The sequence below is a fragment of the Periplaneta americana genome, chromosome 1 (assembly GCF_040183065.1).
Source record: "Periplaneta americana isolate PAMFEO1 chromosome 1, P.americana_PAMFEO1_priV1, whole genome shotgun sequence".
NCBI lineage: Eukaryota > Metazoa > Arthropoda > Insecta > Blattodea > Blattidae > Periplaneta > Periplaneta americana.
In genome coordinates this window covers 4,693,073-4,719,960 of record NC_091117.1, presented here as the reverse complement: position 1 = coordinate 4,719,960, position 26,888 = coordinate 4,693,073, and the positions used below count along the sequence as shown (strand labels likewise).

The 26,888-nt window shown below is 36.0% G+C and overlaps 1 protein-coding gene across 4 annotated transcripts in view; it reads left to right on the top strand.

Moving 5' to 3' along the window:
- The first annotated feature begins 687 nt into the window (after nt 1-687).
- puf (ubiquitinyl hydrolase 1 puf) overlaps nt 688-26,888 on the top strand; it is a 153,518-nt gene continuing 127,317 nt past the window's right edge. For all 4 annotated transcript variants that reach the window (XM_069827170.1, XM_069827163.1, XM_069827112.1 and 1 more), the window contains exons 1-5: nt 688-886; nt 12,807-12,903; nt 15,059-15,954; nt 20,766-21,037; nt 23,019-23,237. In XM_069827170.1, coding sequence (XP_069683271.1) covers nt 844-886; nt 12,807-12,903; nt 15,059-15,954; nt 20,766-21,037; nt 23,019-23,237 — 1,527 coding nt within the window. In that variant the 5' untranslated portion in view covers nt 688-843. The remainder of the gene's footprint in view (nt 887-12,806; nt 12,904-15,058; nt 15,955-20,765; nt 21,038-23,018; nt 23,238-26,888) is intronic.

The window sequence follows — 26,888 nt, the reverse complement described above, 5'->3', positions numbered from 1 at the left end:
GTTAATATTATAAATTTTGGTAGTATGTTACCTGATTGACTAGTTTCGACGTGGTTTGCGTCGTCCTCTGAATCCTAGTGAGGTCCTTAAAAAAAGTCTGAAATGTGATTGTGTTTTATATATATGAAAAATATCTAAAGTTCTTAAATTACGTATAGTTTATATATTATTAAATATCCTTAGCCATTTGATTGTGTGTAATTTGTAGTCAAGTAAATTTGATTTCTTCCAGAAATAGTAGGCCTACTACGGTAACATGTCTTTTAAAAGGCAGGGCAGAGTAGGGTTCGTGGACCACAGTTACATACCACTGAATCGTGGGATGTAGAATGAGTGTAAACATTGTTGTGTTGCAACAATGCTAATGATTTCAGGTTAACAAACTTGCACTCCTAGCGCAGTATAGACTTCATTGTTCATGGACTTCTAATAGCGCCACTCCATTATAGAGAAATCATTACCAATTTTTTTGTAAGAGTGTATTATCGATATAAAAACATGAGAACTGGAAAGGAATTGTTATAACTAAAGTCTTATCAATTGGCATAATATCGTAAATGCTCATTATGTCGTATCTGAGAAAGTATAATTTTTTCATCGGTCCTTTTCTCCATAGAGAATATTTAGTAATTGTGTTGGCCACAGTGATCGTATTTTACAATTTCTTTGTGTATAAAAAGTTGATGGACTCGAGGCACAATTCAATATGGCGCGACGTTGTCTCGTTTGCATGTAAACTGTTGTAGGTATAACAAACAAGAATGTTATTTCTCATAAAAGGTGTTCTTAAAGCAATAGATTTTTAGTAAAGGAATGGGCTGTGTCTTATAACTTAATTAGAAGATGTGCGATGTATGCGCAGAATTCTTGGATCTACTACAATCATGTAAGTAAAATTCGAAAAATAGGACTATGCGAAAGAGGTGTGAAGAGTTGATATTACGTTCACACGTATTTAATGTGTAGAAGTTGCAAGAAAACAAAATATAATCAGTCCTTAATAGTTTGTGAGTAAAAACTTAGAATAATAGACTTCGCCGTCACATTTTACGTTTGCAATTTCTTTAACCTTGCATTTCGGAAATTTCGTTTTAATATTTTTGAGTAAATTTTTTAAAATTATTCTAAGATTCTGTTTTCTTGCCGGGATTGCTATCCTGCACATAAGTGAAAAGTTTCGGGAATTCATTTCATGTTTATTATTTGTGTTACAATGTCTTATGGATGTAAAAATGTTGAAACTGTGTCATAGTACGATGTTGTTGTTTACTTTTTAACACATGGATGGATGGTTGTTTGGTTTAAGTTAATTAATATAGATCGCATTAAGGTATACCTATATTAACCAAAAGTAAACAGCTTAAATTATCTAAGAAATATGCACATTCAATAAATTATGATATTCCGTATAGGCCTAGGCTAGGTGGATAAATCTATCCTCGTGTTTTATATTCCTTATAAAATACTGTTTTCTCTGTATGTAGTTGATACCATTACTGAATAGAAACTTCGAAAGAGCGTTTATGAATTTTCATTCTCATAGAGAAGAATTTATGGGCGGAAACTCCCAGTGTATAGGTTATCGCAAGTGGGTACATAGGTCTATTACAGATTTGAAGGTTAGAACTATTTTAATTGTGATTTATGTCGGTTTTGTATGTTATGATTGCTTCACATTTTCATAGTATCCTAGGCTTACGTGCTTTATGTAATGACCTATTTGTTTTAAATCATCTCTCATGCAATACATTTACCCTCCACAATATTAATATCAATTCAATAACATTTTTTGAAATTCTGGTATTCGTAATCTTCGCACTGGGCTAGGTTGACCAGAGTTCCAAAATAAAATGAGGCACTCGTTGTAAGCTGCATGATTGTTCATTTTATATATTGGTCATTTTATGTATGTGTGTTCTTTAGACGGCCTTTTTTCATTCCAGCCAGCAATTTATTGTAGTCAGCCTTACATACCTTGTAATAGGCTATATCAGTACCTGCATCACGAGTGTCATAACTTTTGGGATGATTGGATTTCCTCTAAAAGTTGTGGCCTTTCTTTCAGAAAACTGCAGAACTCCATGCAATAAATATCCTAAATTGACATTTTTCAATCAATATTGCTTCTACAGTTTTAACAGAAAGCTATTTTTTATCATCAGTCCAAAGAGAATTAGGCCTAATTTACGAAAACACGCTCTCTGAAGATGCGTTGGTACCAGGGATTGCTAATACAAAACTCAAAATCTGGATAATGTTCTTAAAACTAATGTCTTCATTTTTCACTATTTTGAATGTTTCACTCCACCTCTCAGTTAGTTTTTACACTTCTCGAAGTTATCTTAAAACAAATCGCGGGATTTACGAAAACATAAAAGAAATATTTTTTTTAAAAGAAAATTAGAAAAAGGGGCAACATTAAAAAAAAAACATGACATTTAGCTTCTTGTTCACATTTTTCTTGAGACACAGGTCAAGGAGTGAGAGAAGGGACAGTCCTGTTAAAAAGGGGATGTCTGTTCACCCACTTTACACACAAGAGTAGGCTATAATTTAAGTAACAGATTCACATTTTCGTATAGAATTGTAATCAGCAGAATCAGGCAGAATTATCAGAAGATTTCAGAAGATTTTAATAGTGGGTAATAATATATAAAAAAAGGATTTATACATTTTGAACAGAATTGAAAAAATAACGTTTACACCCACAATGAGGTGCGAAAATGGTATGTTTAACTTCTTTAGTTCCTCAGCTTTTATGATCTATAAATAAGCCAAAGGGTTTTTTGTATCCTGTGAAATCGCACCATTTTCGTCGGTAAGTATTTCTTACATGTCTACTATTTATTCATACTTACGATGCACAGATTGAAAATATTATTTGTAGTATTGTATTGTATTTATTAACATTCCATGATATTCATACATGCTTTACAGCTAGAATATGGAACAAGTCAAAAAACTTAATACTATTATAAAGTCTTAATTTATAGTCAGAGTCTAGATGAAATATATACAGACGAGATTTACAATATATTCTACTAGTACAACACAAAGTTTTAGTATCAATTTCATGAAGTGTTGTTGAATGTCATGAATTCACCTACAGAGTAGAAGGCATGAGAAATTAGGTACTTCTTTAATTTGGTCCTAAATAATCTTATGTTTTGAGTTTTATTTTTTATATCAATAGGGAGGCTATTAAAAATTTTTACTGCCATATAACGCACTCCTTTTTGATAGCACGATAGACTTGCCGATGGAGTATGAAAGTCATTTTTTTGACGTGTATTTATGCTATGAACTATTGAATTAGTTACAAAGTTTTCACTATTACATACTAGGAAGATTATTAATGAAAAGATATACTGACATGCCATGGGCATTATTTGTAGTTTTTTGAAAATAGTCCTACACGATTCCCTAGATTTGGCACCTACTATTATTCTAATTACTCTTTTTTTGTAATAGAAATATACTGTGGAATTTCTCCAGAATATTATTCCAAAACTCATTACTGAGTGGAAGTATGCAAAGTATATTGTTTTTAAGGTATTGATATTTACTATCTTTTGCATTGTGGAAAAGATATTGTTTTCCTTCTTAATCAGTAAATAGCTAAGCTTTGGCCTTCATTGTAATTAGATTTGATCTTACCTAACCTAACCTAACCTAACCTAGACCAGCCTAAGAAAATTATAGCAAAACCCTGATATAAGTAAGTAAGTACAAGTACTTACAAAATAGAGTACGGTGTGTATATTTTACAGACCTATAAAATGATGAAAATTGTAGCCTAATAATGTTTTGTATGCAGTGAAAGGGGGGCTTGTTTCTAGAGTTCATGAAGCAGAAGAAGCGACATGGGACTGCTGAACTAATAGAAAGACAAGCCATTTTTCAGAACATTAACTACAGAATTGCTGTTCACATAGATAGGAAATAACATGTCTGACACAGAACTCGTTAACTTTACATTTTAGAGGGGGTTAATTCTGAGAAACGTCATACACCATCATCCTAAAGCTGGCGACTGATTAGTCAGTACAGGAAAACGAGCGCTGAGCCAAGCTGCTCAATGTGAGCGTGGGCGCTCCACTCAGTTGTCGGTTTTTTCGCGAATCTCTTTGAGTGTTACATTACAAGTCAGTGAGCATGGCTTGCCATACAGTCACACTGTGGGTCAGAACGCAAATGTAGCTGGACAAAATTAATAACTTCTCTCCTAGATTTATATAACAGATTTGTATTAAACGTTCTACAAGAATTACAGGTAGCGTTTATTTTTTGTGTACAAACTCTGACTTAGTTTCTATAAGAGGAACTAACTCTTTATAGGGGTGCATTTACATTCAGACAAAATGTATATATATATATATATATATATATATATATATATATATATATATATATATTTTTTTTTTTCGAAATGAAACTAACTTCATTAGCATTCTTTAACTTTTCGTAATAATTACTCTCTTTCTAAAACTAGGTACATTTCTACTAATCTAAATAGTAATATGCGTTACAAGAGCAGTATGTTGAAGTTTTCATGTTCGAGGAAAAGTTTGAAAAAGCGAAATGTAGTTGAGCTTTTTTAATTTCCGAGAAATGAAAGAAAACATACCGCTTGTGTATCGTACATTATTTTGTGCGAAGATCGTTTATTACACACCTGAAAGAGGAACTTCTAATTAGTTGCAGTGAAATCTCCATCTTGGTTTCTGTTCAATGATGGCAAATTTGCAAAACAAAAATATCTATCTTCAACATTGTTGCTTTAAAATGTTTTCTGTGTTTACTATACTCCAGCAGGCCGTGATATACGTCTGTCTTTTTTTTTCCTCCAGTCTATGAGTCTATGATGAGTCTGGAATCTTGTTGATTTTTTCACGGCTTCCTTAATGTTACTTGCATCACGAATGCAGTAACTTTAGTGGAGTTGTAGAGTTTACTTAATTTTTGCAAATATTTAAAAACAATAATTAACAGTGCAATTTAGGTGAAATTGCAGTGGTAAGTTTCCAATTTATAATTATTACTATGTTAAACGTCTCTAAAAATAATATGTTAAAAGCCTAAAGCAGTAAAATCAATATGTCACTTAAGTGGTAAGAAGAGGGAAATTGTTGTGTGTGTTAGGTTGGGAATACTAAATGTGGAATTTTAGACTTTCCGCGGATTGGTTTTGTGTGGAAACCAAGTAAATATACACGATCTCGCACAAAATGTATTTGCAACTCTGTATTTGTAGGAGTTTCATTTGTGAAAACAAAATCAATGGTTCAATGAACTTGTAAACATTTATATGCTTAAAAGTGCTCTTTGTCCCTTGTGGCAGCTCACGCATGGTGAGATTTCCAAATTTCAACTTCTCTCCTATACAACAGATTTGTGTTAAACTTTGTACAGGACTGGGTTGACAGATTCTCTCATCAGGAATTCAGGACAGGTGATGATATTGCATAGATCTTAATATAACTACACATTTGAATTAATTCAATTTGCAATACAACTGATTTTATTCGTTTTATGTACTCAACTAATTATATTGAGCTAACTTGTATTTTTGTTACATTTTTGCTAGATTATGAAATTTCCTCTGAATTTTTATAACTAATATGTCACAGCCTGATCTATACAGAAAAAATGCATAATACAGTGCTTAAATCCTATCTATAATAAATCAACTCCCAAAGAGAGTAAAGGATGAAGATAATGTTTAATACCAAATATATACCGGTATTTTTATTTCAGTACAATCCAATAGGAGGTGCCAAGCAGCATTGGCAATGATGTTGAACATAGGTTGGAAAGGGTCTTGGAAAAATGAATAAGGAATTAAAAAAAATATTTTATAGAAATGAGCAGAAAATTGTATTTTTTCTATTTCCGGGACAAATATAACTCAATCCAGAACAAGGACACACTGTTAAAATCCAGAACAATCCTGGGAAATCCAGAATGTCTGGCAACCCTGGTACAAGTGTATAAAGGATTACATTTCTATAAGAGAAGCTACCCTTTTATGGGGGGTGCATTTAGACAAAATTGATAAGTCCTTTACTATCCAATGTATTTTTATAAAATTTCCACAGGAGTTACAGATAGGATATATTTTTCTGTGCAAACTCTCATTACGTTTATATAAGAGGAACTACTCTTTTATATGGAGTGGTTTTAGAGAAAATAAATTTTAATGAGACTGAACATAGTGTCTTCTTTTGCAACTCTTGGCTCAAGAGTCAACTTTCAGCATATGCGGCATAGGTCAACCAACATTCATTAAACACAGTGTAGGTATGTAGTCGGCAGTGAAGAGAATTACTGTTGCGGAACAGGGTTTACCAAGTGAGTAAAGTTAGAATATTGTTACCAACCTTGAATTTGAATTTGAATTTAAGAGAGGAGGCCACTGCGACCTTATTAGATCTATTGTGCTCACCCTCAAGCTAGGCACATTCCCAACCCACTCCGGCTGACCACACTAAGGATCGCTGCGTACCCAAATTTGTAGCAGGCAACCCCACTCTCCCTAGGCCAGCCTCTTGCGTGTGTCACTGCCAGCCAGCATTCGGGAATGCTATGGAATGAATAATTTCAAGGTAAAATTGTTCCGTTGCCGGGTATCGATCCCGGGACCCTTCGCTTAGCGCGCGAACGCTCTACCGACTGAGCTACCCCAGGAACTATACACGACACCGTCACAATTTTTCTTTTATATCCACACAACTCACATGAGCTGAAAAGACGCCAGAACTCAACTGTGAATGCACACAATTACTGTGTGACTTTAAAAAATTGTGACGGTGTCGTGTATAGTTCCTGGAGTAGCTCAGTCGGTAGAGCGTTCGCGCTAAGCGAAGGGTCCCAGGATCGATACCCGGCCCCGGAACAATTTTTCCTTGAAATTATTCAAACCTGCTTTACAGGGAGCTACTACCTGAAAGCCAGATTTGAATGCTATGGAATGATGAAAATGTCTAATATGAGCAGATGGGAGAACCTTGAGATAAATCCCAATTGCGACCTTGTCCTCCAGAAGTGTCACTATGGATTAACTGTAAAAAATATCGCGTCTGTTTTATGAATAAAATCCCCCCCACCAGTTAGGACCCACTTGTTTATATTATATGACTGTGCCACAGAATTTTAAATTACAAGTTTAGTGTGGTACATGTCGGAAAAGGTTGAAAACTGCTGATCTACACGAATTCCAACTGCCGGGAAATGTATAGCCTACACCAGGCGTTCTCAGTCTTTTGAAGATTATGTGCAAGCACCATGAAATTGAATAGGTTCAGTAGGCCTGTATGAATACTTACTTACTGGTTTTTAAGGAACCCAGAGGTTCATTGTCACCCTCACATAAGCCCGCCATTGGTCCCTATCCTGAGCAAGAGTAATCCATTCTCTATCATCATATCCCACCTCCCTCAAATCCATTTTAATATTATCTTCCCATCTACGTCTCGGCCTCCCTAAAGGTCTTTTTTCCCTCCGGCCTCCCAACTAACACTCTATATGCATTTCTGGATTCGCCCATACGTGCTACATGCCCTGCCCATCTCAAACGTCTGGATTTAATGTTCCTAATTATGTCAGGTGAAGAACACAATGCGTGCAGTTCTGTGTTGTGTAACTTTCTCCATTCTCCTGTAACTTCATCCCTCTTAGCCGCAAATATTTTTCTAAGCACCTTATTCTCAAACACCCTTAACCTATGTTCCTCTCTCAAAGTGAGAGTCCAAGTTTCACAACCATAAAGAACAACCAGTAATATAACTGTTTTATAAATTCTAACTTTCAGATTTTTTGACAGCAGACTGGATGATAAAAGCTTCTCAACCGAATAATAACAGGCATTTCCGTTATTTATTCTGTGTTTAATTTCCTCCCGAGTATCATTTTTGTTACTGTTGCTCCAAGATATTTGAACTTCTCCACCTCTTCAAAAGATAAATTTCCAATTTTTATATTTCCATTTCGTATAATATTCTGGTCACGAGACATAATCATATACTTTGTCTTTTCGGAATTTACTTTCAAACCTATCTCTTTACTTTCTTGCAGTAAAATTCCCGTGTTTTCCCTAATCGTTTCTGGATTTTCTCCTAACATATTCACGTCATCTGCATAGACAAGCAGCTGATGTAACCCGTTCAATTCCAAAACCTCTCTGTTATCCTGGACTTTCCTAATGGCATACTCTAGAGCAAAGTTAAAAACTAAAGGTGATAGTGCATCTCCCTGCTTTAGCCCGCAGTGAATTGGAAACGCATCTGACAGAAACTGACCTATACGAACTCTGCTATACGTTTCACTGAGACACATTTTAATTAATCGAACTAGTTTCTTGGGAATACCAAATTCAATAAGAATATCATATAAAACTTCTCTCTTAACTAAGTCACAAGTCCTATATGAATACGTAAACTAAAGTAAACTAAATAAATAAACAAATACAATTTTAAAACATCCATATAGGGTAATAATGTTCTTGAACTCGATTTTAGTGATGTCCGACATAGGCGGAGAGAGAACAGTTTCCTTGGGGGGACAAAGCAAAACCATAGCATCCCGATATAACAAGGTTATGGGGGACGTTATTTACCTCCTCCCCCATTATAGCTTGACCATGGTACAGTATATCAGAAAATGATCATTTAATAAAGATATTTTCGGGGGGCATAATTTCTTACAGTGTTACATCCATAACCGCGATGTTTCGGACCAAGTTGTATAGGGCTACTACAAATTATAATAGGACATAACTTAAAACAATCTCCCTATTTTTCTCCCTCATACACAAACACATGTATACATCAATAACATAACAGTGCTAACAGAAACTTTTCATATGAAGCTTACCTTCCTGAAGATATCATATGAAATGTAAATTCTAATTTATTTTACTTAATCTCTCGTCTTTAAGTTTACACATTGTACCAGGATCACTTTTCTTTTTTCTGCATTGCTGTGCAGTATGTCATTCATATTTCTCCAAGTGGCGGCCTGAACACCTGCAGATTTCTAACACATGAGTACAGGATGTTACAAAAGAAACATTACAGTGCTTCCATTCCTCAAATGAGGTATGTTGTTGTTTGTTGTTGTTTTCTAATGCCAGGCGTTTGACAATAAAGTCATTTGACCTCTTGCACTCCAATATTTTTCAAAGACATTATCATGATCGGCCACTGAAGCACAGATTTTGAGGTGTTCCGAATCCATTTCTTGGTTTGAGTTGCACAATGGGCAGTTAGGGGACTGATATATTTCAATTCTATGCAGGTGTTTGGCCAAACAATCATAGCCTGTTGCCAATCTAAATGCAGCTAGAGACGATTTTCGTGGTAAATCGGGAATTAACTGTCAATTGAGGTATAGAAATTCTTATAAAAAAAGGTAAAGGTATCCTCGTAACATGTCATGAAGGCACTTGGGGGGCATGGAGGTAGAGCCCCATGCTTTCCATGACCTCGGTACTAGAATGAGGTGGTGTGGTCGGCACCACGCCCTGACCGCCTTTTATCCCCGGGAAAGACACTGTACTCAATTTTATAGGAGGCTGAGTGAACCTCGGGGCCATTCTGAAAGTTTGGCAACGAGAAAAAATCCTGTCACCACCTGGGATCGAACCCCGGACCCTTCAGTCCGTAGCCAGCTGCTCTACCAACTGAGCTACCCAGCCGCCCTAGAAATTCTTATTTGAAATAAATATTATAGTCCGGACACATGATCTGAAGAAACTAATTCGTAAATTTGAGCACAGAAATTTAATTATAAATATAAGCAAGAAAAATCTTTTGAATTCAATATTTTATAATTTTAATTTAAAAAAAAAGAGTTCAAACAAGTTTGGGGGGCATTGCCTCCCATGCACCCCCATAACTTCGCCTATGAATAGTCCGAGGAGAGGTCCCTTGTAGCTAGCCATAAACAGTCCTGCAGATGTGGATTAGTTAATTATGGTTGTGAATTTTTTTTCTTTCTTGCATAGATAGGTTGTCCCGAACATAGCCAGACATTTGAGAGAAACATTCTGCAGTATTTGGAGCATGTTCGTATCTTCTGCTGCTCAAAGGCTATACATTTTTCCTTTTAAGGGTAGTAGGTAGTGATGTCTGTGCAATTAAAAAATTTCAGTACAAAAGTTTAGTTCAGTATTTCTAGGCTTTTAGTGCTCAGAACGGAATTAAAATTTCCGTGCTTATACAATCAATCATTTTGAATTCAGTGGTATAAAAGACGACTAATTAGTTTTGTATCCAAGTGTAAAATAAAGGCCTTAACTGATAACCTGTTTTCTCAGTGTACCTCATTCTTCAAGTGCACATTACTTGCTGCAATCTTCACTCATATACCTTGAGTTTATTAAGTTATCTAGTAATGCATAATGTAAATTCTAAAGCAAAATTTAGTTAAATATTTCACCCCTAGTGAAACAGAAAAAATATTGAACATTGTTGTATATTTTTTTCTTGTGTTATGTATATGATATTCTTAAAACCGTAGGTCTACTATGTAGAACACAGGCTGCAGAAAACAATGTAAACATTTCATGTAAATTGATTCAGTAGTTTCAGAGGAAAATGCACTCAAGTTTGGAAAATGTCAACTTATGGAAAACTGCATTTAAAAAAAAGAAGAACATATGAATTACATGCACCTCCAAATTTAAAGAGGCCGCTTAACGGGCTTATCTGCAGAAATACCCCCGCAATATTTTTATATTGTTTTAAAGAGCAAGCTTTGCACTTGTTTTTAAAACACAAAATAAAAAATCGAATTTTGACTCTTAATCACTACCTGGTTCCCTTAAAACAAATATTTCAGCGCTAAAGAAAAGAGGACTGGATATCTATCAGATGTAGTTCTACACGAGCAACTGTATTATTCTCTTGAATAATTTTGATTTTTCTGATCAAGTCCACATTGAATTGAAAGGGGTTATACAACATGTGAAAGACGAGAAGGCATATTAGGTCTCTAAAGTATTATAATGGATGGATAGGAACACTACTTGTTCCACCTCGTACAACAAAGTTTGAATTTAAAAAAGGACTCCAAGCATTCATGCTCGCGAGCACTTTTTTACTCGCATGACGAGAGCACCAAATGTCATTAAAAGAGCACCATGGTGCTCACGAGCAACAGGTTGAGAACGCCTGGCTTACACTATCACTCACACATTACAAAAAAGCATTGCCACAGTAAATTCACAATCTTAAAAGCATACGGATTTCTGGTCACTGGAGAGCCATGTTCTGCCACGAAATAAAAAAAAAAAAAAAAAAAAAAAAAAAAAAAAAAACACAAAATAGACTTTTTATTGCTTGACTGTCACTTCTCAACCCGAAATGAATGTGCTCAAACTGACATTAACTTCGAAAATATGATTTTTATATTTTATCAGTGTTGTCATGAGCTAAAACATAAAGCTAACGATCTTTTGGTATGCACATGTTTTTTCGTGTGCCTGTGAACAAACAGACTGAGCCAAGTTCATTGTCTGACAAAGTCGAAATTCAGTTTAGTTTCAACATGCGAGAATGTTATTTAAAATAATAGTAAAGTTGTTGTAGAAATACATTTTGCCCTGAATTCTTGTATTATAAAGATACTATGAATCCAATTTTATAGTGAGCCAGATTTATAACCTGTCAACTAACACTGCCTGTAGCTATGCTGCTGGCATCTGCTGTGCAGTCTCCAAGATAGTCGCAAATGAATCTCGTGGACAGTCACTCATTGCCATTAATTATTGTCTAGTCAGCAGTTCGAAGACAGGTTGAAACCTTGTAAGTGACGCCAATAACACCTCATTCATGAGGCAACTAAGCCAGGAGATTGGGGTAGGGTAGCTAGTTCCTTTGCTCCTTTTTTTGAGTGTAGCTGTAATAAGCTTTTGTCATCCAGTCTACTGTCAAAAATTCTGAAAGTTAGAATTTATAAAAACAGTTATATTACTGGTTGTTCTGTATGGTTGTGAAACTTGGACTTTCACTTTGAGAGAGGAACAGAGGCTAAGAGTGTATGAGAATATGGTACTTAGGAAAATATTTGGGGCTAAAAGGGATGAAGTTACAGGAGAGTGGAGAAAGTTACACAACACAGAACTGCACGCATTGTATTCTTCACCTGACATAATTAGGAACATTAAATCCAGATGTTTGAGATGGGCAGGGCATGTAGCACGTATGGGAGAATCCAAAAATGCATATAGAGTGTTAGTTGGGAGACCGGAGGGTAAAAGACCTTTGGGGAGGCCGAGACGTAGATGGGGGGATAATATTAAAATGGATTTGAGGGAGGTGGGATATGATGTTAGGGACTGGATTAATCTTGCTGAGGATAGGGACCGATGGCGGGCTTATGTGAGGGCGGCAATGAACCTCTGGGTTCCTTAAAAGCCAGCAAGTAAGTAAGGAAGCAAGCTGTAAGAAAATAGACAGCCCAGTGTTACATAGAACAGTCTCAACAATGCCGTACTTACAAATGGCTTTTAAGGAACCTGGAGGTTCATTGTCATCCTCACATAAACCCTCCATCGGTCCCTAACATGATCAAGATTAATCCAGTCTCTACCATCATATCCCACATTCCTCAAATCCATTTTAATATTATCTTTCCATCTACGTCTCGGCCTCTCCAAAGGTCTTTTTCCCTCTGGCCTTCCAACTAACACTCTGTATGCATTTATGGTTTCACCCATACATGCTACTCAACAATGTCATAAATGACTGCCATATTACCTTCATTTTTTCTTGTTATATTATTACTTGTGTATATGCTCTTTCTAGATGAAGAAAAGGTTTCAAAAGAATCAGATGAACGCCCTGTACTACGAAAAGATGAAGTGGAGACAGTTTTCATGTACATCCAATCCTGGTCACAAAGGTAAGTTTCGATTACTTTTTTTCACTTTCTTATTTCTTGCTGCTTAGATTAATAGAATAACTGCCCGAGTTCTGAGACATTTTTTGTTTTATTTGTAACGTTCAATATAATTCTACACTTCAAAAAAACAAAGTCACAGACATGAGGGAAAATGCTGAAAAAATTCTACAGGTTACAGTTAGGGCACAAATGCACGTATATTATACTATACTTTGGGTCTCTTCACATTCATCTTATATCATAATAATGTATGAAGTATAGTATAGTATACTATGCTGTAAGGACTCAGGAGGATAAAGCAATAGAAGGGATAAGGCCATAGGTGCCGACTTAGGACATGCTCTGTCACTTGAGCATGCCTTAAATTTTGTCAGGGAATATTGAGCATGCTGTTAAAAATAATGAGACGAAAAATAATAAATTACTTTGAGTCTTGTACAGGTATGATGCTATACTGTAGTCATGATGACCGTTCTAGCCAGACAGCTATTAGTATATTACAGGCAGAACCATAAGTGATGTCATTAATTTCAGGTTGTTATTGTTTGAGATATTTCAGACAAAAAGTTAAATATTATTTTCCTGATTTTTGCTTCCTTTTCGAGATAAAAATTGTTCTTGAAACATTTCATGGTGTGTTTTGGGAAAGCCATTGTTTTAATTCTCAATATACTCAGTCAATTTAATAGAGCAGTGTATTATGATAATAAATGATTGAAAGAATTGCTTTAAATATGCAGAAATTTGATCCTAACAAATATAACTTTTCGTTCTGCAAAGGAATTTTAAAATGTTACATTTGTTCTGATCAATCAATCTTCTTAATGTATCCAGCTGTTTGCTGACAACATATAGTCCACTGTAGTCTATTCAGTTGTTGTATTTCACGAGAAATGAGGGGTATTTTGATCGGTGTTCATTATAGATGCCTGTTGCTAGTAGCCATAGTTGGGGTGTAGTCAATATATACTGCAGGGCTGTGTCTTCTGCAACTGGTACTGATGATTTTAATTTACTTCTTTTGTGGTTTATGGATGGACAGTATGGAAGAATGTGTTCCAGATCTTCATCATGATTATTACACCACACACAAGTAGGATTATCAGAAATGTGAAATCGGTGTAGGTACAATTGCGTGACAATGTGACCTGTTCTGGCTCTTGTTAAAATTGTTTGAACATGTCTGGGCAAGTTTTTGTACATTTCCAGGTCATTTGGTTTCTTTTGTACAGACTGTAAAATTTTTCCTTTGTCAGAAGAGAGCCAATTGTTGATCCATAGGTTTGTAAAATGAGACTTTACTGAAGCAAAAGCACTGGGTAGAGATATCACTTGAAAAGGTCTTGGTTGCAAATATGTTGCCTGTTTTGCAATGTTATCGACTTTCTCGTTTCCAGGTATACCACAGTGACTAGTATCCATTGAAATGTTATTTCCTTTTGGAGTTCTTTTAGTTTACTTAGTTGTTTCTGAATTGGAATAATTCTATGTGCGTATAGGTGTGGTACATATTTAATTATATTAAATATAGCCCCCTTGGAGTCGGTAAGTATGCAAATAGATTTTTCAGAAATTTGGTTAACACACTGAAGAGCAGTATCAGTAGGTAGCAACATTTGTTCTGATCAAATTATGTACATTTAATGGACAAAACTAAAATTCTTCCAATCGTTTATTATCATAATACACTGCTCTCTTAAATTGACTGAGCATATTGGGAATTAATCAATGGCTGTCCCAAAACATGCTATGAAATACTTCTTATAAAACAGTTTTTATCGCGAAAAGAAAGCAATAACGAGCAAAATTGTATTACACTTTTTTGTTTGAAGTATCTGACATTAATGACATTGCTTACAGTCCACTCTGTTTACTCTTTGTGCAACACATGGCACTTGAACACTTCTTGTTGCAATGTTACGCAATTGGGTAATTCACATTTTAGACTTTTTGAGTGGTAATAGTAGAAATAGTTGTGGTAGTAGTAGTTGTTGTTTCAGAGCTCATCAACTACTAGAATCACTTGTGCAATGGTGGTTTAGAAAACCATTTTTTTGGGGAGCATGCCTAAAGATTTCCGAAAGTCGGTGCCTATGGATAAGGCAGTTGAAAGTTGTAGTACTCAATATGAGAATGCTTTTCGTGTTGGTTTCAGGCAATGTATGTGCTGCTTCCGTGATCCAAAGAACTTTGAAAGGTTTAACCTGATAACTCAGAGCATTGTGTGTCTGGCCGTCTGTCAGTTGAAGGAGCTGCGAGAGGACCTAGTGAAGGCTAAATCATTAAGAACCGAGAAAGACGCGAGTGGCGAAGTTAGTGCAGATAATAAAAGCAATGATACAAAGGACACTGCAGTGAGAGGTGAAAAAGGAGAGCATTTGAAAAGTATTGTTACCACAGTCTGTTCCAACCCTGCAGCAGAAAATGAAGTGAAAAACGCAAATGATTCAAAGGAGAAGCAGAAGGAATTGAGTGGTGGTGGTGTTAGCAATGCTGTCTCTAAAAGTAATGCGGAAAACACGAATGCGAATCAGCCTGTGAAGGCAGCCGAAGATGATTCAAAAGAGAAATGCGAAGATGAGGAAGAAGAAGAAGACGACGAGGAAGAGGAAGTGTGGACCATACAAGAAAAAGAGAAATTACTGCACTTCTTGTCCAAGGTGTTTCTTCTGAACTTTCCTCTGTACGTAGCTTATAAACATAGTGTTCAGTCGAAGCTGGAAGAAATATCACCTCAAGAGGCCGGCAACTTGAACGTCTTCTGTGATCTGCACGATCCTGAGATTCCAGTGTATCTGCTGCGCAACGTCTGCCTGTTCTGCAAGAGTGGCGGCGTCCATGCCATGACTTTCTGTTTCGATCGTCAGAGTCCGGAAACATTGCCTGTGTCGATAGCTCATGCCATAATTGCGATTGTCTGCAACCTCAAACTCTGGCTGAACTTCCGTTCAATCATGCAGCTGTTTGTGCCATTGCGTTCGAAGGTGCTGAGGTACATGTGTAGCTTAGGAGATAAGGACCTCCGCATGCCAGGGATCAAAACAATGGCAGGTAAGTTCTCCCTCTTACTTACTGGCTTTTAAGGAACCCGTAGGTTCATTGCCACCCTCACATAAGCCCGTCATTGGTCCCTATCCTGAGCAAGATTAATCCATTCTCTATCATCATATCCCACCTTCCTCAAATCCATTTTAATATTATCTTCCCATCTACGTCTCGGCCTCCCTAAAGGATTTTTTGATGTGGCAAAGTTGACTAACCTAACTCCATTGTCATTACTAGATATGTGTAGGCTCTCTTTTCCAATAGTCGGTTTAAATAGTAATATACGTTACAAGGGCAGTATGTTGACGTTTTCATGTTCCAGGAAAGGATTGAAAAAGCAAAATGTAGTTGAGCTTTTTTAATTTCCGAGAACATGAAAACAAACATACCGCTCGTGTATCGTACATTATTTTGTGCGAAGATCGTTTATTACATACCTGAAAGACAAATTGCTAATTAGTTGCAATGAAATCTCCATCTTGGTTTCTCTTTAATGACGGCAACTTTAGAAAACAAAAATATCTATACTCCAGCAGGCCGTGATATACGTCTGTCTTTTTTTCCCCCCCAGTCTATAAATGCGAACTTAAAACAAACGGTAAGGTTATGTAATGATTTATTTTTCATTTTAATATTTTAACAGTATTATTTATATAACATATTGCAGCAATAACATCGGCATCTGGAATCTTGTTGATTTTTTCACGGCTTCCTTAATGTTACTTGTATCAGGAATACAATAGCTTTCGTGGAGTAGTAGACTTTACTTAATTTTTGCAAATATTTAAAAACAATAATTAACAGTGCAATTTAGGTGAAATTGCAGTGGTAAGTTTCCATTTTATAATTATTACTATGTTAAACGTCTCTAAAAATAATATGTTAAAAGCCTAAAGCAGTAAAATGAATGTCGCGCTTAAGCGGTAAGAAGAGGGAAATTGTTATGTGTGTTACATTGGGAATACTGAATGTGGTATTTCACACTTACCGCGTATTGGTTTTGTGCGGAAAACAAGCAAATACGCACGATCTCGCACAAAATATCCTCCCGTCCTTCTTTAGCATTGAAATCCCCCAATATAATTTTCATGTGATATCTAGGTAACTGATCAAAAGTGTGTTCCAATTCCTCATAGAAGCTATCCTTATATGGTCGTCTTTCTCTTCTGTAGGTGCATGAGCATTTATAACTACGATATCGCACCATCTACCCTTAAGTACTAAATACGATAACCTATCACTGATAAATTCGATCTTTTTTACTGCTGATTTTATTCTTTTATGAATAAAGAATCCTGTTCCTAATTGGTGATTATCGTTTCCTTCCCCATAATACAACAAAAAATCTCCCATCTAACCTAACCTCCTGTACTCCCACGAAGTCTATTCTATATCTAGCTAGTTCTTTTGCTACTAATGTTACCCCTCCTGTTCTATATAGACTTGTAACATTCCAAGTACCAAATCTCAAAACCTTATTCCTTTGCTGTGGTCGTGCCAGAGAATCAGTTCCATTCCGAGGCTTATTTGAAGGATTCGTAACAAGCTGTTTTTTTACGGTGATGGGTTGTTAGCCCTTCGCCCAACCCCCAAGCTGGAGGACCGCCCCTCATCGGCTATCCACGACTGCTTATTCAATATATTCACAGCTACCCTCCATATCTGGAGGCCGTTTCCTTGATCCACAACCTGAGGATGCGCCATGCTGTGGTGATAGGGACCCACAATACTAGTATGAAAATGAAGTTAAGATACAGTATTTCATAAACACCATAATTCACTAATTAGTACCACAATTGATTTTTTATTAGGGATATTTTCATTCACAAAAGTTGATATGTCAGTCTTGTTTTGGAAAACTGTCATAGCCGGTTTCTCCAAGTATTATTAGAACTTTCAAAACACTACGAGGACCGGGACTTTCAAACTACGTAGTACGACCAGCACTGGTCCTTTTAGCCCACAAATTTTATCGTCAATTTTTCTCTTATTAGAAACTTTTAGCCTATTGTAAATAACATCTTGCTACAGACTTTTCTTCTTGCATGGCTCTACAGCCCATTGCAGACCTTCACTTCCTGTGGTGTCCTCATCCACTGTGTGTGTGTGTGTGTTGTGTTTTTTTTTTTACAGAATGTATTTCAACATGCCCCATTACATAGGTTGTAATATTACATGTTTTGATATTTCTAAATAATTACATTTTAAAAATTGCGAATTTACCAATTGCATAATCAATAAATATCTGTGTGATAAGATATACGAGAATAAAATCATAGTTACATACCATTCCAAATTATGAATCCCTACACCTTCCTACTTACAAATTTACGAATTACATAAGCAATATTAATTCAAGATTGTTTCCCTAGTTACAATTTTTCAATTACATTTGCAATAAAGACATATAAGCGATAGTATACCGATAGAAAAAAAAATACAAATATTTAAATTACATCAGCAACAATATTTAAAATATATATCACTCCTATGTTTTCCTAGTTACAGATTTCAATTCCATAAGCACTAAACATACAAAATGATAACGATAATATACCAGTAAGTTACACAGATAGATCAAAAGACAGTCAGGAATGGACGTATTTCCATGGTAACAATTTTTACAAATTACATAAGCACCGACTATAATTATGAAGACCTACCTTTCCATAATTCCAGATTCACCAATTTGAAAATATATACATATACACATATATATACAAAAAGAAAACATAATTACTTATTATCAAGCCATACAATTAGAATATAATCACCTTAACATATAATTGCAAATTACCAAGCCCTACCTAAGAACAGAAACACACTAAATTACAATTAAGATTATCAAATCAAGACTTCAATTTTCCAGGTGTGCGTGCGTGCGTGCGTGCGTGCGCGTGCGGGGGGTGTGTTGGATGTGTGTATGGGTGGGGGTGGGTGGGGGTTGGGGTTGTGTGTGTGTGGCGGTGGGTGGGTGAGTTGAGTTGTGTGTGAAGTGGAGTGAGTGGATGGGTGGGTTGGGGTGTGTGTGAAGTGGAGTGGATGGGTGGGTTGGAGTGTGTGTGAAGTGGAGTGAGTGGATGGGTGGGTTGGTGTGTGTGAAGTGGAGTGAGTGGATGGGTGAGTTGGGTTGTGTGTGAAGTGGAGTGGATGGGTGGGTTGGGGTGTGTGAAGTGGAGTGAGTGGATGGGTGGGTTGGGGTGTGTGCGAAGTGGAGTGAGTGGATGGGTGGGTTGGGGTGTGTGAAGTGGAGTGAGTGGATGGGTGGGTTGGGGTGTGTGAAGTGGAGTGAGTGGATGGGTGGGTTGGGGTGTGTGAAGTGGAGTGAGTGGATGGGTGGGTTGGGGTGTGTGTGAAGTGGATTGAGTGTATGGGTGGGTTGGGGTGTGTATGAAGTGGAGTGAGTGGATGGGTGGGTTGGGGTGTGTGTGAAGTGGAGTGAGTGGATGGGTGGGTTGGGGTGTGTGTGAAGTGGAGTGAGTGGATGGGTGGGTTGGGGTGTGTGTGAAGTGGAGTGAGTGGATGGGTGGGTTGGGGTGTGTGTGTTTTCCCCCCACATACAATGCTGGAATTTTTTTTAACAAAAAGTCATATTTTAGCATTAGCACTGTAACCTTACATTCATTATCAAATTTTACAATGTCCTAGGACATCTTTCTGCATCCATTTTCAGGATTCTTTAGCCTTTTTTCATTCTTTCTTCTCCCATGCCCCAGCGAATAGAGATTATAAAGAATGGACACTTCGCGTCGGTACCTTTGATGTAGCCGGACTGATTTCAATGACCTTCAAGCCAGCTAGAGCGTCAGATTCTGCTTTCTCCCTAGAGTTGGCGCTGATATCACACCAGCTAGCAGTCGACACAGCGGAAATATAACATATACAATTAATACATCTAGGTACATTATGTACTCAAATAAAATAAATTGGATCCATAAAATAATAAATCCGTCATTAACTGCAATGTCTAGACTCTAGAGTTCCTTTATAATGAGAGTTGAGACGTTGACCCCAACAACAATTAAAATATGTAATGATTTGATAGCACTGAATATGGAAAAACAAAACTCTTACGAGAAGTAAAACCATATACCTATATTATATTATATACAAATATTAAACGAATTCGATACTTAATTTTATAATGTATTATATTATTTTATAATATAATGTATTATATCTGAAATATAAAATATTATTATTACAACTAGTTCGTCACTGAGAAATAAAGAAAAGCTGTTAACTTGAATTTATTTGAAGCAAAGCAATAAGGTAGGCGATGTTTGGATCCTGTGTCTCAACTCCATTCTCAATTATTATCTTAGCGTATGCTCGATTACACTACCTCTAGCACTTGAAAGTGGAACTAACTGCTGGCGCACAGAGAAACAAAACACAGGAAAATTCGCTCAGTGTCCATTCTTTATAATCTCTATTCGCTGCATCCCCTTTCTTCCAATGTCTTTTCTTTCATTATTCTAATTTCTTTTGTCCATGTCAGTTTTAGTCTTCCATTCTTCTTTTTCCTGTTGGAATCCATTCAGACACTTTCTTCAACAATCTATCAATGGTACCAAAAGCTCATTTTCGGAAATTTTGACAGCTATGAGTATTTGCACCTTAAGTGATGTTATATTTTAGATCTGCTCAATGTGGTTTACCTATAATAACTTTTCAGCCAATATATCCTTAAAATTTTTGAGTTAGGATTGTATTTTATTTCTTTTCCCATCAAGTAAATTTGGGGATGAAATTTTTATTTTGAGGGAAATGTCTCCACGGTATGTTTGCATGTATGTGTGCTTGTCTCTCCTCAGACTTCATGTGGAGTGCAGTCAAAGACCCGCTGGATTCTCCCTTGACTTTTGATCGTGATGGCTTGGACTTGGCCTTCAAGTATTTCACCAGCTCCACGCTGACCATGCGCCTGGCTGGCATTGCACAGATCAACAGCCATATCAACATGTTCAACGAACTGTGCAACAATGAGAGTATTATAGAAGTGGAGAATGTGGGCCAAAACCTGGCCAATTGGTTGATAGAGAATCAGATAATATCGCATATATTTGGTCCAAATCTTCATGTTGAGGTAGGTAGCAGCACTGACCGTATTTAACTTAATTTGTTGTTCTTAAGGTACCGGTATGTTTCTTCCTGCAATCTGTCAGATTGACCTGGGTTAGATCTTTTAATCCATTGTTGTTGGACTAGGACAATTTTGTGGCTGTTTCAAAAACTTAATGAAAGTGGAAATCCAAATAGGGGGGGAAAAAAGAATATTCCTGCTGGAAAAGTATTCCAAATATCAAGCAAGCAGGAAAATTTATTACAGTATATTGGCAGCATATCCAAAAACAATTTCTGGCTCTGATCAGATTTCATCTAAGTAACATCCCTGTCCTGCCCACTGGACAATGCCCAGTCAAATATAATCTCAAGAAAATGGTTATAATTGACATTACATTGTTTCTGCTTTTTTGCAGCAGGAACATCTGAACGCATGCATCATTGCAAAGCAGTTGTCTAAGGACACAGGGTTTTGGAAAGACATTTGTGTTTGATATAGTGCAGACATTATTTGGGAAAAAATTAGAGTTTTGCTATGAACAATTACTGCCTATCTCGACAATGTTAATACCTAATGTTAATCTTTAATAATACCTACCGTATTTGCTCGCGTAACTTGCGCCCCCGCGTATTTTGCGCACTCTAATTTTTAAGGGATTATTTTGAACTTTACTTTTGCTCCGTGTATTTTGCGCACACATTTTACATACATATTTTTTTCAGTGTAGTAGGGATTTTCCTTCCCTACAGTCCATCGTAGGTCATTCACCAGCAACTGAAGTACCTGCTTCAGAAAGAAACCCCAAAGTCCCGCTACTTTAACAATGCTTGTCCTTGGTAGAGACAAGTTACCAGTATAGAAAATTAGCCCTACCGTAAATACTTACCTATACATATACCAGTTGAGATAAACTCAGAACAGGACCTCTTATTTGAAAAATCCGCATATTTTACGCACCCCAATTTTTCAGTGGCCAAAGTTAATTAAAAGTGCGCAAATTACGTGAGCAAATACGTACTACAAATTGAAGAATGTTAACAAGAATTGAGATATAATTTTTTTTAATTCCACAATTTTTTCTTTTAATTTAATGTTTTTTAAAAATTCTTCCAAGAATGTCACAGCAAAATCCGTACATATTTTTAGTCTTTTGAGTCTGGTTAATGTACAGACATTTTTTTATTTATTTTGGATGATCAGTTTTTGGAAAAAATGCACCGGAATCATTTTTTCTCGATTTTAGCAAAACATGCTGAATTTAGTTTGGGGATAATTCTTTAATATGATTTTTCAATTTAACACATTATCGATTTTTAAGCCAAGAAATTTGGTTGTTGTTGTTTCTAATAGGGATCTATTGTTAATTATTGCGCTTGAAATTTGTGAGGTTGAATTTGCACAGGATTTAAATTGAATTATGTTAGCTTTGTTACAATTTAATACTAATTTATTGACTGAGAACCAGTCACATATTTTGAAGAGAATTTCTTCTGTTGAAGATTGGAATGTGTTGGAGTTATTGGCTGTAATTACTATACTTGTGTTTTCTGCAAATAATATGGGATGACCTACATCTTTTATTAGGGGGGCAAGATCATTTATAAACACTAGAAAAAGTAGGGGACCTAATATTGATCCTTGAGGAATTCCATTAATCAACAATCTAACTACTTCTCATATGTGTCTTTTTTTGTGTGCTTATTGTGATTAAAAATTGTAATGCTAATTGAAGAGGTGGAGTCCAAAATGTTCTAAATCCTTTTTTTTTTTTTTTTAACTTTGTTCACATTTCAATTCATCCTTTTGAAGCCTATATTATAACTGTGTAAATTTATTTAAAAAACTTCAAAATGTTTTTTCAAACGGATCTAAATTTATTTTATCAGTTTTTGTCATTTTTCTCATAACTTGTCATTTGGTCTTCGGCCAGTTTGGAATCCACCTCTTAATTGCAATCTGATGAACTTAGAATTATACATGCCCTGTTACTTATGTTCACCAGGTGATCAAGCAAAGCCATATAATATTAAGTTTTTTAGCAATGGAATGTAAAATAACGAATGAACACATTGATATTATTTGGCAAGCCGCCCAGCTCAAACACTGCAGCAAACAGGTTCATGACTTGTTGCCTCCACTTATTAAAAATTTGGAAGCTGGCCCTGTCCTACATCTGTATAACCTGCTCTGCAAGCTGGAACCAAAGGACCACACAGAACAGGTAAGACCACTGAGGAATTGTAAATTGTTTGTTTTATATGTCCCATGAAAAGTTCCCATTTCAAGGATATTATAGAGCACAGGGTTCCCTGTTGCTATGGAAATCTCTCGAAGAATTTCCACGATTCTCGATTACTTGCTTTCTTTCTAGTATTTTCTTTGCTATGCGAACATATGCAAAGGTTGGATCTTCATTAGGTCCGTAACACACTTGCAGAGTTTTCGCTGGTGAGAAATTGTTGTGAGAAAGAGGCGAAGAGCCTTCCTCCACACACTTGGCGAGTTCTCGCTATCACAGATCACACCTCGCTATGATCATCTATGCACTGCCTTCATGCAGAAAGCATTTTCTGATTATAGTAATCACTCGTTGGGGGAAATATTATAGGTTATGTATTTACGTATATTGTCGTACTTAAATATATAACCTGTAAGTATATTGTCATACTTTACAAATTACGTACAAACACTATGTTGAATCTGAGTATTCAGATGATGAGGAAATGGAGTTACATGAACATATTTCGTTAATGAAAAAAAAAGTAGGCCTAAAATTAAAGCCAGGAATACCTGAAAATTATATTGTATCTTACGAAAATAAGGGCGAGTTTTGGACACTGGTTTCGATTTGAATGATGATACGTTTAGGTGTTATTTCAGGTTGAATGGACCTCAGTGTTTTGCCATTCATGATATTATAGAGGATTCTTTGCTATGTTCTGATTAAAATTATGTAAACTGTTAAGACATAGATACATTATTTCAAATGTTTAATCAATACTATTAAATCTCATCAAAATAAAATATAGCCCTATTTATTTTCAGATAATCTAATATTTGTCTCCAGATTTCTTCTTTAAGTTTCGTGTTTTTATAGTTTTCATCCCGTGTATCATATAAATAGGCCTACGGGTGACATCGTACAAGTTCGATAAGTTTCTGACTGCAATTATCAGCCATCTTTCCTCATTTTCAAATAAGGACCACCTGTGATATCTTTTTCTACATTCAATCGTTATAAAGAGTATAAATGTCAAACATCTTTGATAAATGTGTCAAGAAAATTCGCTGAGCTACCGATTCCAGCGAGAAACTCGCCTCGAGCGAGAATCTCTTCCAGTGTGTGAATCCATGTTATCAATTTTTTAATTTTCTCGCAACACATTTCTCGCTGGCGAAAACTCTGCAAGTGTGTTACGGGCCTTATATGAATCCCATGGAGTTGAGCTGGAGAATAGGAGATTAGTGTACATGATTTTGCGAATCCCTCACTTTTTTGTGTTAAACTTTTTTTTTTTTTTTTGAGAATATCACTGAATCCTACTCTGATTACAAAATCCCATTATTTTATTTTCGACAATAAAACATTCAAATAACTACGAAAATGGGTTTGTCTTACATGTTTTATCATGTGCAAAGCATAGCTGCTCAGCTGTGTAAAATGAAAACCTGTGTGTTGCGCATGTGCAATGCTTAGGTTTGTTACACATTAAGAGAATAAGAAGAAACTTGTAAACGATATTAACCACATTTTTAGCAAGAGTATGCAACAAACATTTTCTTCACGATTCATTCATTCATAGTGTTCTGCCCAAAAGCAGGTTTTTCACTGCAAACCCAACTGTCTTCCTCTTAGTCTCCTCATATGATCCATATATTTTAATGTCGTTTATCATCTGATATCTTCTTCAGCCCCGAACTCTTTTTCCGTTCATCATTCCTTCCAGTGCATCCTTCAGTAGGCACTTTCTTCTCAGCCAGTGACCCAACTAATTCATTTTTCTCTTCCTGATCAGTTTATTTATTCTTTCTTCACCCACTCTATCCAACACAACTTCATTTCTTACTCTATCTGTCCATTTCACACGTTTTGTTCTTTTCCATATCCACATTTCAAATGCTTCTAGTCACTTCTGTTCATTTCGTCATATGTCCATGTTTCTGTCCCATATGTCACACTCCACACAAAACATTCAACTAGTCTCTTCCTTGGTTCTTTCTTCGGAGATCCACAGAAGATGCTCCTTTTTCTTCTTCACAATTTACATGTTTAAATACCAACTTTTTTCACAATTTACATATTTAAATACAGTCATTTCATTTACCGACTTTAATGTATCAAATATGAATGAGGTCTCGCCCACCTCATTATATTTTGCTCGACTAGTATGACTAGTCAGTTTGTTTTTATACCATTAAGTACGAGAAAAATTCGTACCGGCACCGAGAATCGAACCCAGGACCTCTCAGCTGTGCGCGCTGAGTGCTCTCTAACCAACTGAGCTATGCCGGGACCCGATTCACGACGCCGGCCGAACTCCTCTCGTAGTGTCGTGTTACGGCATTACTGCCTGCACTTGAGACGATACACGTCATATATGTACAGGAGCGCATATTACATGACTTAATGTATTTTATTCACTTTTTTACGACATCCCTATTCATTGTGCTTACCACTCCTTTTGTATGGATGATTGTTGAAATCCATAGGACTGCATTCCTGTAAGTATTGTGATTCACTGTTTGGTACCATGTATGGGATCAGCTACACAACATTCAGTTCCAACATAGTTCACCCGATGAATGCTCCTCTGTCCCTCCTGAGAGTTCCACAGCTTTATCAGAATGATGTCAAATGTATGCAAGTCAATGGTACTACATCCTGCTGCAACATGTATCGACCTGTAACTATTGTATGATGATAGATGAAGTTGAAATTAATGACGACGAAATCAACCCGAAGTTGCAACAGTGAAAATTGCCCGGCATTTGCTTCTAATTGGTTGAGAAAAACCCCAACTGGCAATTTGTTCCATCTAGGATTCGAAGCATGGCCTGCTAGTTTTGTAATCAGCCATGCTAACCACTACTCCACATGGTGGACCCTCTCTCTTTGTAAGCGTTATTGTGACATGACTAAGAATTGTCTACCTTCATTATATTCTTCCTACTTAAGTGACATGACAAATTAATAGTGCTGATGCCTTCAGTGGTCATTCGTAACATGATAAACTGAATTGTTGTAAAATATGTAAATTGTATGGTGATGAAACTTGTCGACAATTATATATATATACTAGTGGCTTGTGCAGCAAATGCTGTAAACTAAGTTCATTAGAAGTTCAAATAAAAATTTTTCAGATTTATTTTCAATGAAGAATAGGCCTACCAGTCATTTTAAAAGTTATTTAATTTCATAATAATGAAACATACTCCCTCTGAATGGTTCTTTTTATGTCAAATACTTTTTCTTGAACCTATCCATCTTCAGTTTTTTAGTTTAAAAGCGAAAACGCAAGTAACAATATCAGGACGATCAGTGGATTTTTCATGTGGAAGTATGTATATCACTGACAAATACTCATATCATGGTATTAACTATAATAATATAATACATAATATAATAATATGGTGATAATGTCATCAAACCATCTCAAGTTTCGTAGTTTTTAATACACGCTGTACTCAGAAAATTACACACCACAGAATCAGACCTGTAAAGTCTTGAAAGTTTTTAGTAAGTCTTCAAAGTTTTTAATAACAAATTATAGAGATGTTATAAAAATTATGCAACTGGAGATCGACATATTGTTGTCATTATGATGTCACAGAATTTGTTCTAAATATGTCAGCAATCCTGCAGGTCATGGCC